The sequence below is a fragment of the Lissotriton helveticus genome, chromosome 9 (assembly GCF_964261635.1).
Source record: "Lissotriton helveticus chromosome 9, aLisHel1.1, whole genome shotgun sequence".
In the NCBI taxonomy this organism is placed as follows: Eukaryota; Metazoa; Chordata; class Amphibia; order Caudata; family Salamandridae; genus Lissotriton; species Lissotriton helveticus.
Window position 1 is genome coordinate 1,053,534,121 of NC_136070.1, and position 13,857 is coordinate 1,053,547,977.

The window sequence follows — 13,857 nt, forward strand, 5'->3', positions numbered from 1 at the left end:
ATTTGTTCACCATATTTTTGCTTGTTTTATTTCCTTGTATCCTTTATGAAGTGTCTTTTTATTTACGATCCAATTATTATAGTGATAAGTGCTGCACTCATTTTGAAGAATCACTAACATGGAGGTATCATTTTGTGCTTGTTTCTGAATTGTTTTAGAGGTAACCACAAACGTATTCACTTCAGAGATATTTACAGTCCGGCATGTAACATCCTGCATGTACATTTAGCTATTTGAAGGAAAATACTCCTTTCTACCTACCACTATCTCCCGCATTTTGACGGACATGTGTATATGAGGCAGATTTTGTTTTTATTGTTTGTTGTAGGTGAAATACCTGCTGCTTGCAGAAACCACGAGTTTACCTCCATACACTAAACCGGTCCACCATGCTTTTAAATCTGTTTCCACCTCTTCTAGAAAATATATGGTCAATGGTATATACACTGTATACAAACGTTGTGATATATTTGAATTGATGGACTTATATTTGTACTATTTAAATACCATATATTTTCTTTGTGTTTTCTAGGGTGGAATTTATGTTTTTAAGCTGTTTGATTACTATTCTGCGAGTGGAATGAGTCTTTTGTTTCTTGTGTTCTTTGAATGCATCTCCATATCTTGGTGCTATGGTAAGTATAGTTTCTATAACTACAACACACTTCTTTGTGTGAGAAATCTTTAATAATTCAGAGTAAGTTTTTTGTATTTGTCGACTTGCTACATCTTGCCAATGTCTTCTGAATTTTGACACTTAAAATAACTTTTCATTTTATACTTTCTTTTGCATTTCTTTCTAAGCGGGTACAGTTCATTATTATTATTTTTTTTTACTGAAACAAATCAATTTATTATTCTCTTCCACCACCAGTTTTTTTAGATAAAAATCATAAAATGTATTTTACGGGATGACTGTGATTCATAATCATCTCAATAACATTCTGTAGCTTATCAGGCAGACAAACATGCAATGCAATAAAAGTCAAAGACCCTGATTATATGGTATGCAGAACATAAATACCTTATGCCTTTATGTGTGAATTTTGTTCTGCATAATTATGAGATGTTTGGTCGTTTGCCACGTGGTTTACCATGTGTGGTAGAACAAAACAGCATTTTCCAGTCAGTAATTCCAGCCAGCACAATGCATTAGATTTGACTGCAGCACCAGCCATACCTTATTCCACATTTTTTGTCAAATGGGTTGACCACTCAAATCTCCCCAGGCTAGAAAAATGCTTCTCCTTCCCTCCCCTATGCCCCAATTACGCTCCCTGCTTCCTCGCCCCACCCACAGGCCTGCACATGCATGTATGTTCTGATGAAAGCAGGTGGTAATGTATGTGGCAAAACCATTTGCTTACAATCAGAACAAGCATTAGCAAAGACAATAGGTCTCAGCAATCTGAGATCTAGTGTCTTTGTCAATGTTAATGTTGTGGTGACAGGGCAGGTCAATAATACAATGGGGTACATCCCAACGGGGAGAACACACATTCAGCAGAATAAACAAGTAGAGGGAAATAATGAATGAGCGGTCTTCAGAGAAGCAGCGGAGCACAGCTGCTCCTGAAGATCTGCAATAAACAAGAGCACATGGTCTTTTACTTGACATAGAGAGACGTTTAATGCATGCTTCCCCAGGTAAACAATGGTCTACAGTATAAATATAATATTATTCGATCATATCCACACTCCTTCATGCACCTAAACGTTTTAATTCATCACTGAATTAGTCCATAATAAGTTTTGGTCTTTGGACTATTCATCTTGACCAAGGTATATGCTCTGCTGGCTAGCAGGTAGAACAAAGTTTTCCCGGTACGCCAAATATTCTGCCAGTCTGCGAACAGAGAGAGGCTGGCCGCGGTTAGTCCTTCCTAAAGGCTACCTTCCTGGGGTACATTCTTGCGGTACCGAGATATTGCTTTCTTGGCCTCTTGTGTAGTGCCTGAGACTCTCCGGGGCGGTCAAATACTGGAATTGTGTTAAAAAGGACAGAATAGTACAATACATCGTGGAGAAACATATGTGTTTAAATTGCCAAAGTAATCTGGTAGAAATTCTTGTTGAGAAATTCCTGTTTCCTGTTTCAGCTCTATATAACAAGCTTGAGACCTGCTTCTCCTTGCATTGGAGTACAGTTGAAGGCTCATGCTCATAAGTCCTTCTGCCTAGTTTCAAACTTTCAGTGCTATACTGGGAATGGTGTTTTCCACTTTACTATTTCATGCAGTTCATACTCAATTATCTTTCTGCCATCAAGCAGTAATGATTGGCTTCCTCTGTCCAAGATTCCCCGGCCTAGTACAGAGCTTTTTTGCCCTGTGTCTTTTCCCCCTTTTGGGATTCCTTCTTACAGGCACTGTGCTCCTGCATGCTCCCCATTTTGTGGAGCACAAGTGGCTACAGGACGACATCACCCATGCCTCAGAAAAGTCAAGACTATTTTGAAGAAAACTCCATAGCATTCAGCCAATCATTGGTTGCGACAACAAAACAAAATCTGAGTGAAGTAGCTATGATCCTGTCTGTGATTTGGCTTCAGGCCTTGGCAAATAGAGAACATTTTATTCCTTAAGTTGTTTTAAATTCTCTTCACTTTTCTGGGAACATTTGGAAGACCCAACCGTTTATTTAGTTTTCCAGCCATGCCAGTTTTCTTCCGAAAGAACCAAGATTGGATACTTGAAAAACTTCTCAAGTGGGGACACCTTGTCATGGGTTACCCATTTAGTGCCTGCTGATGTTTCCAGCCTAAATAATTATTTAGCTTTCCTGAATCTGTTTGAGATATTTGAGAGGTTTGATAGAGTTTCCAGCTGAAAAAACCTCTGTAATATTTCAGATGACTATCAATTTTCTACCTTATGTCACCAAATTTCATCAACTTGCTGCTGAAATGACCTGAGTTGAGAGTACATATTTTGCCCTGTTTTGTGGGGAATTGAAAGATGAAATAAAGAATGAGTTGGTGAAATGACCTATAATAACCTTTTTGTAACTATTAGAGTTGGCCATCACAATTGAGCAGCAGTTGAGTGAAAGGAAGTCTGATGGAAGAAAGGCCAGGGGGTTTACTTCTGGAATGGAACTTCAAACTATTCTTTCGAGATGTTCTAGTTCAGTCAGTTTTCACTATGTTTTGTTTAAAAGGACTATAAAGGATACTAATATGCCAAAGGTACAGAATACATAGCCCTGCCCTGAACCTAACCCAGTACACTAGTTGCTGCTACCCCTTTGTCTTCAGGTGAGAGAGCAAAATAGTCAGCATAAAGACTTTAAACTAAAAAGTTTGTACTAGACCAATAGCATGCAAGCATACAGTTATATATTTCCTCAGTAGTGCATGAATGCCTAGATTGCAATATGAACAACTGAATAAAAACCTTCTTAGTCAGAACATCCATGCAACTGCTCATTGCACACAATGCTGTTTCACTGCAAATGTCAAGAGAAAACTTAAAGATGGATGTGATAGATTATGAGGAGCTCCTACCTTACATATTCCCTGATACGTTTTCATGGAGAGGAAACCATAGTGACTCTCTGAAGAGACATTGCTTAATAAAAAAATCATAGGTTTATTTTAAAGAAATAAAAAGTTTGTGACTAAACCAAAGGCTGAAGAAATCTCGCTATATTTGTAAAGGTCAGGCACATAGAACGTATTTTTCAAACATATTGTCAGCCAAACACCTGAAAATATGTTTTAAAGAATGATTGCTCATTCATATCAAGTTCTATTAGTAAGAGGATCATGGATCGTTATACACCATGTTCTAAAATACATTAATCTTATGTATGATAGCTGTTTCATTTTTCACTCCTATATTCATATAGTAACTTTAAGGATAATGGAGTATTAAGTCCTGTTAGATATGGGACCAGGGCCCCCAATTTAAGTTCTGTAAATGATTAGGGGGACCTTCACATAACATACTTACTTTTATAGAATCCATACCCAGACCATGGGCCAATAGAATGGAGCCCAGATATGCAACGTTAGCTCTTTCAAACTCACATTTCTCAGATTTACAATGCATATGGTGTAAGATGTAGATAGTTTAAGATAGAGATGACATGTTCTCTATGGGATTTTAAATATTTGGTATTAATCAAAATATCATCTAAATTCACCACTACAAAAAGGTTCATACTATCTGGGAAAATATGATCCAGGAGATGCTGGAAAACTGCTGGGGTATTACAAATTCCTAATTGCATTCCCTAATATTTATAATGGGCATATAGATATTGAAATGACACTTTCAAATCATATCCGTCCTATATCCTTAAGAAATGGTAGGCTGTACGAAGCTTTAAATTCATAAAAATTGTTGCTCATCATACTGACACTAAAATATATTTAATAACAGGCAAAGGCTTTTCGTCCATTGCAGTGATCTTAGTTACATCTCCTATAGTTAATACAAAGACGGGGATCTTTGAATTTCTTAGGAGCAAAGGAAAAGGGAGCTCCAGACGGAGATGAGGAGACCATTTTGAATCAATGAGACAATTTTGAAGATTCTCTTCCAGGTATTGTTTGAGCGCTTCTTTCTCTGACTATGACACAAAGTAGATTCTTCCAAAAGGTACTGACTCGTCAGGACTAGTTGTATGGCAGAGTCAAACTCCAGATGGAGAGGAAGAGTAAATTGGGTGGGTTTCTGACAAACATCTTACAAGACACACTACTGTTCTGGAACTCGGTCCTCAGTTTTGGTGTTTGATAGCCAACTATATTGTTCTTGGATTTGCTCTAGAGGGTACCAGTAACCTTCCATAGAATAGCAGTTTTAATGCCAGAATTGAAAAGATAGTGTAAATGTCCTTTTTCTTTAAGTGATATGTGAGTTGTAGAAGCATTTGCATCAAAAAGATGCTGCTCCTGAATGATTTCTGAGAAACACCTTCATAAGTATGGATATCTCATTGTCTGTGCCTGAAGAAAGGGGAGAACCAAAAAGAATGCACATTCAATTGGAGGATCTAGAGAAGCTGTTACTTCAAGACAGATAATCCTATGTTAAAGACCCAAGAACCCTCACCTACTGACGTGGCATGCTTTATCCTTGGGGTCTACTCCTGGTTAGGTAGACCAAAGAGTCCATTCTTCACAACAGGCTCCACATATGGAAGATGTTGAAGAAGATCTTTTCAACTTCCCAGAGGTGATGAGATTTCACCATAGTCCATCCCTTTCTGGAAGAGTTGATTTACCAATGTGAAGAACCTTGCAGACAGACTGCCTGCTGAGTGAATGACGCAGCCTGCCAACCCTGCAGGAGGAGTTACTATCCACGAGGAATGAGGTGCAGTAAGTCTAAAGAAGTGGAGGAGTGTGGAGAGCAATGTGTGTGCCCAGGTGTTGGCTTGCCCAAGACGCTCCAGGGTAATTCCTGAAGGGAATCAAGTAACTGTGTTATATACTGAGCTTGATCTGTTAAGCTGCAGAGTGATGTGAGCCGCTGAACCCAATCAGTAAAGTTACAGCGAGGCCTCATGATCTTCACCCAAATTGCGATCAGCAGCATAGCCAGAAGGCACTGCACCTGCACCCAGTTGCACCATAACCCAGAGCAGTGTGACATGAGACCTCAGCATGCTTGAAGCCAACATCCACCATCCAACCTGCAAGGCCTGTGCAAAACTTCACCACCTGTAAGATCCCAGTTGTGTGTGATTGCACTGATCATGATCTGAGCAATTCAAGTGTTGCAGCATTGAGCACCTGCAAGATTACCCATGAGAAGATACAGCACCGCCCTGAGCTGCAGCCACATACAAAGACATATCTGCTGAAGAAGCCTAATAAACTGCAGGCTCACTTTCACCCTGGCAGAGGTAAGTGAAAGAGCATCACAGGAGCCGGACGGTGTTTTGAGAATTGCCATCTCATTCAAAGACTGGGAGAACCAGTGAACTGAGTTTGAAAGACTTAAAACAACTGTACACTAACACATGAGTATGGGGGTAATCTGCATTTGTGCATAATCATGCAAGAATCAGACTCAGAAGGGAATAACCTTGACCATAGGGAGGTACAAGGTTGTTTCTGGAGTGCTGAGCGCCATCACCTCCACACTACCTTGCTGAGAAGCCTGCATGCTGCTTACCATCAGAGCCAATGAGAGTTAAGTGCTGAAAGGGCTGTACTTGACCAAGTTTGCACTGGACTGAAGAACCTCAACTGGAGCAAAACTGATTTTGGGTTGGTTGTGTTCCTGTTCAAAGAATAGTTTGCTTGGCAGTTCTATTGGAGCAGGACCAATGCTGATTTGTATATAGCTATCTGAGTTGGCACAGTGGGTAGAAAATGGGCAGCCTGAAATGCGGCCAGGACATTTGTCAATGGCTGAGATTAGTTTAGGCATTCCATTCATCACCTAGATGTTGTTGTTGTTGTTGTTGCTATTGCATTTGATGCGCTTGAACATGGGCCTTATGCTCACTGCGCCAAATCACTACACCCTACTGACGAGCCTCAGAAAGGTGGATACCCATCTGGGATTGCTTATGGTCCTTTGGAGGGGACCTTGACTGGCAGTTCTGAACAGGCTGTTGAGCAGAGTTGGTGCTGATTTGCATAAGGTGGGCCTTTGTCAAGAGTGGAATTATGGGCAACAAATGGTGGACTGGCATACAGCCCAAACAGTCACCAATGACATAAATTCAAGGATTTAGTTGATCACCTTATTGCTGATAAAGCACTGACTGGACAGCAATTTATTAAGTGTTATTTGTTGCATTGCTCAGTGCTGAGTTTCTAACTCACAGCACTTTCCCTGAGTGAGCTTTCCATTGTTCTGTGCTAAAGAGGGGTAGTTGGTTCCTAGTTAAGGTATTTGCAGTATAGGAGTGGTGAATAAGCCATTTGTTACAGTATGGGCTCAGAACAACCTGGCTGCCCTGGGACCCTCCAACATAGATTTGTGACAATGTGCAATTATAAGGAGAATTCCACAGAATGGGAATATCTGGGACATGATTTACTAACTAAAATTACTCTTCCATGGTCTTTAACACAGAAATGTATCACCTGCTCTGATCAGGTGGTATAATCATCTGCAGGAGTAATGCATGCTGTGGCAAGATTTAGGGGAGGAGAGGAGAAGAAGTTTCATTGAATGCAAAGCTGCCTCTGTTCCGGCACATGCTTAGGCAGAGGTGGTAGAATGGGACTGGGCTGCATTATAGACAATGCCCTAAAGTGATTTTACTAGCTGCATTCTCCTGCTAGTAGAATTGAGTTATGTGCTCCTAATCCCAGGAAAATCCAGGTGCAAAAATATTTAACATCTTATTGTGCTAAGCAGAATTCATTCCACATTGGAAGTGTCTTGTGCACAACTCATAGTCAGAGCCTTAAAGTTTAAATTAGTGAGCTGACTTGTTCTAGGCCTTGACTAGATAATGTCATATGTATAGGCTTTCTCCCTATCCCATACCCCTCTTTTCTGCCACTCTGCTTTCTTTAAGCAAGACCTAAGCAGAATGTTTGTGAATCCTGTGCATTCTCATGAAAGAGAGCAGAGTGCATCTTTTCAAAAGGACCTTTTAGAATGATGAAACAATGTCCTTAGATTACAGCTCCTGGGTTTGAATGCAATGTTGAAAACTGAATCAGTGGGATGTAATGCCTGTTCTCATAAAAGTGTCATGTTATGCTGACCCCTAATGGTTTTATAAGAATGTTGATGAATGGGATGCCTTCTGTTTAAAGGGAAAGAGTGAGAGGCCCCAACTTGGTTTTCTATAAGCTCTTGTTGGGATTTTGACTCTGTGGCACTGTACCACTGCTACAGTATGACTGCTGTGATGCAAAATTGCGAAAACCCAGTTGGCTTATTTAAATTTCCAGTATGGCAATGATAAGTTGAAGCAGGGAATGAACCAGTAGTTTGGATGTTAAGTGTCATATGTGGGCTGCTATGTATATTTATGTAACATAGATGTATGACTAAAAGGTATGGCTCCAGGTGCACCCAAGTGGCTTGGTTGGTTGCTGTTTAAAACTTCTCAGGAACAGATATCAAATGACAGTATTCTGCCTTTTTAGAAATCCTACTTTTACACATTGGAGAAGCCACACCTAAGTGGGCTCTTTAGTCTATAGGAGCAGGGCCTTCCTTAATGGTTGAACATGGAGCATGTTCTATTAAAGAAACAGCAATCAGCCACTAAATCCTTTTTGTCACTGTGTACAGTTGCATTCTTCTATGGAGAAGCTTATGTGTGAACAAAAGTCTATTTTACCATTTTCAGCCACAAAAATACTAAACGCCTTGTTCAAAGATCCTTTCTAGTGTTTATCAACAATCTAGTTCAAACGCAAGAAGATTGCAGTGGGACAATCAATGAACACTTATTTTCGATTTTCAATTTAGGAATGGACAGGGCCAGATAGCATTACAAAGGACCAGAGCAGAATCCAACTTATAACAATAACATGCCACAATGAAGCTTAGGTGATTGAAGCTTTAAATGAAAGGAGGACTCTCAGACATTTGTCTTTCCTCAGGTGAAGAAGGGTGGGTGTGGCGTCATTTCATTAGAGTTGGATCTGGGGGTGGCTTAGAGAACCTAATACGCGTACCAGCCTTCTGCTACATTATGTGGAGGCTCCTGGAGACATTTACTACCCATCTTAGACTAATCCATCTGATAAAAATGATATAATACTACCGTCTACTATTAATACTGCTGGAATTGAAAGAAATCTTCAGTAGAAGAAAAGGTCCTGCCAGTCCTACTTATGTGTTTCCTACTCTCCACTTGGACCTAAGGACAAGGATAATGTGGAAGCCATGTTAGGATAAAAGTTTGAATGACTGATTTATTAATTGACTGATTGATTGATTGGTTGATTTTGTAGTTTTACATAGCATACTATTACCCCAAGGTGTTTCCTGGCACTAAGCAAAGACAGAAAAAAGAGTAGGGCAAAAAAGAAATCTTAGCCAGCTACTGTGAGAAATCGGGTTACTGATTGAGTGGGGTGAACTGCTACTCAAGCAGGAACTACAATCCTTGTCAAAAGCAGATCCCAAATTACCCTGTGCTCAACCTCTGGTGGGAGACAGGCTTAACTTATAGGCAATGTGGCAAGTATTTGTGTGACGCCTCAAACAGTAACAAAGTAAAAACACTACCAAAGAGGATGCCACACCAGATCAGAAACAGAGTGAATTGTAAGGTCCTGCATTGAGGATGAGTCGCTCAATCAAAGCAATGTGCCGGTTCTGAGGTGCTTTGAGACTGAGATGCAAGGTCCTGCATCGTCGTTATCGAGGATACTGTCAATAAGGACTTTCGATAGGAAGTCTGGCGTCAAGGATGCTTCACGCAGCTGAGGTGATGCATCAGTTCTGATGAGCTGCGAGAATCTGAAATACTGGTGCCAGGACCCATGTAGAAGAAGCGATGTTGCAGTTCTGCTTGAGGTTGCGGCGTGTGGCAGAGAAAATTTGTTGGCTCTGCTGGATCCACAGATTGGCTGGCAGAGCACCTTCAGGCCCACATCCAATGGTCCAGGATTGGGATGGCACTACTTGGCAAGGTAGGTTTCACAGTTGAAGGGTTTAGATGCCCGTTACAAGAGATTTATCCATGGAGTCACTCTGATGGTCTGGGGTACACGTTGCAGGTCCGGTCCTTCTTTTCCAGGCAAGAGGCCAGCAGGCAGCAGGTCAGGGCAGCAGGTCAGCACAGCAGGCAGCAATGCTTCAGGGCAGCAGTCCAGCAGAGGGCTAGTCCTTTCAGAAGCACTGCAATCCTGCCTCCTGGCAAGGTCTTCGACAGGTCCAGAAGTGTACTAAAGAGTAGGTGTCTGAGGTCCAATATTTATACCTGGGCCTTTCTTTGAAGCGGGAAAAGCTTCCAGATGTTTCCCTTTGAAGTCCGCCAGCATCCTGCCTTCTGTGGCCTGGCTCTAGGCTAACTACAAAGTGGTATGCAGCCTTATGTGTGAAGGCAGGACACAGCCTACTCAAGTGTAAGTCGGTATGTGCCCAGCTCCGTCCTCCCATCCTGCCAGCAATGGCTCTTCCAGGCACACCTACGCTCTCTATTGTGTGTTACTGCCTAGAAGGAATACAGAAAGCCCAACTGTCAGCTACACCCAGTCATGTGACCTATAAGCAGGCTACAGGCACCAATTGGCTAACACAGGAAAATGCAACTTTCTAAAAGTGTAGTTTTCAGAATTGTAATTTAACATCAGACTTTACCATAAGAGAGGATTTTTCAATACAATTCCAAAGATTCCAAACATGAATTGTTTTCCTGTTCCCATTTGGAGGTTATTGCTTGTTAAATGTAATAAGGTAACTCCAATGTTATTCTAGGGAAGAGGTAAGCCTTGCAATAGCCCAAAACAAATGTAAGCGCTTTTCACTATCAGGACATGTAAAACTTAAAAGTACATGTACTTTTTTTTTTAAATACACTGCACCCTGTCTTCTGGGCTGTCTAGTGCCTACCCTAGGGGTGACAAATATATATTAAAAAGGAAGGTTTGGGCCTGCCAAAATGTTTTTTTTGCCAGGTTAAAATGGCAGTTTAAAATGGCACACACAGGCTGCCGAAGACATGTTAAAAATGCTACTTAAGTGGGCGGCGCAGTGCTGCAGGCCCTGTTATATGAAACAAAGGGCTCCTGAAGGAGTTATTTATTCACATTAAATATTCAGTTGGTGTGATAATCCAACTTGCATGGAATTATGCATCATTTGTTAATGAAAAGGCATACCAAATAAATCTAAAAAAAAAATTCCTCTCTGTCCATTAATCAGACAACAAATATTCATACATTGCATATGTTTGACAACAAATAATCATGCATTACATATATTTGCAATATAAATGTAACAACAAATATCAATGTATTACATATTATTGATTCTAACAGTGTTCAGTCAGGGACCTTAATAAAGCATTGTAAAAAACAACCAACCTACATTAATCACACAAAACAAATTGTCATATATGTTATCCCGATCAATGGAGATCAATATCTCCACCTAATAAAATGCAAACTTTCTGACCAAGAAACAATCAGCATTAAAAGTATGTTTGTAATTGATCAAAGACATTTCTTGAGACTTAGTGTAGATGCTTTGTCGATGTTTCATTCTCAAATGGCCAAATGGTCCTGAAGATCAGGAGCGTAAGACCTAAACAGAGCCAAAAGGACAGACCACTGAGAAACCCACAGTGCCACTTAAGAAAAAGCCATAATCCATTGTTGCACCATAAGCCAGTGTATATGAGAACAACCTGACAATGCAGTATGGAAAAGAGGGAGGATAAACAACAGACACACTGTGGCATTCTAAATCACCTGAAGCAGTTTGACAAGGTTATAGGTAACTCCCAAGTAAAGAGAGTTACCATAATCAAAGCACAATAGAATAAACTCTTAGCACTGCTTTCTGACAGATGGAAGGAAGGATATCTTCAGTTTTCCAGCGTATTCAGATATATTAAACACAACTTGATGCAGCTTTTTGAAATTGAATAGAGAGAGACAGCTCAGTCAAAACAACACCCAAGTACTGTCGCTGCTTGAAGTCTTTCCCCTTTAGCTGTAGGAGAGAGTAGAGAAGTGGCCTCTAAGCATCCACAAAAACGTTGCCACTGTTTAAGGCTCTGGAGGACCAGCATGAGGAACAAAAGCTAACTGAAAAAGGCTTGCCCTTGCCAGCTACACATTGTCAATTTGTACTGCTCAGAGATTGAAGAGACCATTGACTCTACAGAGCCCTTGTCAGCTCCTGTCACCTCCCTTGCCCCACGGGATAAATCTGAAAACTGGAAACAGACTACATGCCATTATCAAATTTGGAATTGAGGAGAGATTACACATTCATCCTCACTATCAAGCAACCAGGGCAGCTGCATAAATCCAGCTGTGCTACCCCCTCAATGGTTTTGATGACAAAACAGAAAGCTTTAGTGTGAGCTCAAGAAGAGCGAGTCTGATTTGAGCAACTCTCATTGACTTCAACTTCAGTATTCTACTTTGTCCCGGTACAGGAGGTTGACTTTGAGTAAAGTCCCATAGTTAAACCTTTACTAGCACAAACCGCAAGACTTACACTACCCCGCTGCATCGTTGTTGACCTGACATCAAAATTCAAGTCTACGACAAATATTCACTTTGATTGGCAATTTGTGTTTTCTTGATCTGTTCTGCCGTAAAGCTTTAAGAACCTATCTCTGTGTTTTCTAGGTTAACTGTATTTGAATCATCTTATTTTTTATTGATTTATATAAATTACGTTTTTTGTATTTATACTTTGATGTGGTTTTGTACTACATCATATTCCACATTTAACTGGGGAAAAAACAACTGCTGTTTTTTCTAAAGCCTAGAAGAACTTATCATAGGTAGGCCCTTAGACTTATATGATTCTGCCCTGCAGCATTTGTCACATAATTCATCTACTACTGTAAAATTTGCAAATTTCATAGAAAACAATTATTCTAGCGCAAACGGATCAAGTGTTAGTAAACACAGTAAAACGTGCTGCAATGCAGTGGAAGGTCTGTCACAAAGGTTGATTGGTCACCTTTAGTTGGATATTGCTGCATTTGGGTGTTAAACTGGTATTGAAGAAGTGAAACACGTGCCCTGAAACGGTCATCATGTGGAAAAATTTCAAAATATTGAACTGATACTGTCACAAAATATGGTGCATTGTGCCATACATATTGCATTTTTCTCAGTACATAATTTAGTCAGCCTGTAGGATAATTTGGTCCTCCCCTGCTACATAATTGCAGTGACCCTGAACATAACATATCGAGAAAAATTTCGTGATACTGACTGATTTTAGAATGTAATTTAGAGCACATTCAGTTGATTCAGGGTTGCAAAATATATACGATGTTAGATGAATAAACAATACCTCTTCTCTATTTCAAGCAATGTGTTGTGGTTTGAACTTGTAGCTGATTGTTTTGACAGAAGAGCATTAGTTTCTCGAAATATTTCCTGTAGGCATATACATTTGAGATGAACTTGACAATTTTCTGTTTATCGGTGATGACTAATGTCTTAACATGTAATGCTGAACATGTTTACTGTAAGAATAACATGACGGATTCTGTTTTTCAAACCAAATATAGATTTATCAACCTTTTTCTAGCGGCAGTTTTCTATTTGTAGAAATATGCAGTGTGCTCTGGAGAGTTCAAGCTATATTTAAAATATGCAAACCTCTGTCCTGGTCCGTTACCACGCGACCTTGTAGAGTGTCCTTATAGAGGGAGCAAAGGTAGTGCTTAATAAAAACACTTGTTGGCAGGTGCGGCTGGTGAAGTTTGAAAGTTGTCGGGCATAAAAAAAAACAACAATTTTCTTCCATTAATGAGTGAGCAACACTTTTCCAGAGTATGGAAAGATTAAATATGCATGTGCCAGGCTGCAGCCTTTTTGATTAGAGATGCAAGACCTTACTATGGGGCAGATTTACAAGCAGATTTACAAGCCCCTTGCGACACTTTTGCGCCGCCGTTACGCCCCTTTTTGTGATGCAGTGGTGGCTTAAACAATGCGCCACATTGCTGTCCATTTACAATGTGATGCATCTAGAGAGATGCGTCACCTTGTAAAGCCCTGTGCCACAATATACCTGCATCATGTATAATGTATGCAGTGTGTGTGTGTTCCCATGCTAGAAAGCCTCGTAGAAGTGACACAGTGAAACCTACAAGATTTCCCTGCGCCACTTCTAGGATGCCACTGCGTCAACACCCTACACCTGCTTGGAGCAGGTGTCAGGGGTGACACAGTGTATTGGGAATAGGCCTCCTCTGCATTGATGGAGTTGTGTCGTGCTT

The 13,857-nt window shown here is 40.4% G+C and overlaps 1 protein-coding gene across 1 annotated transcript in view; it reads left to right on the forward strand.

Annotated features, from left to right (window-relative positions):
• Positions 1-13,857, forward strand: part of SLC6A1 (solute carrier family 6 member 1) — a 598,500-nt gene that overhangs the window by 520,118 nt on the left and 64,525 nt on the right. The window contains exon 12 of the mRNA XM_078661404.1: positions 533-635. Coding sequence (XP_078517530.1) covers positions 533-635 — 103 coding nt within the window. The remainder of the gene's footprint in view (positions 1-532; positions 636-13,857) is intronic.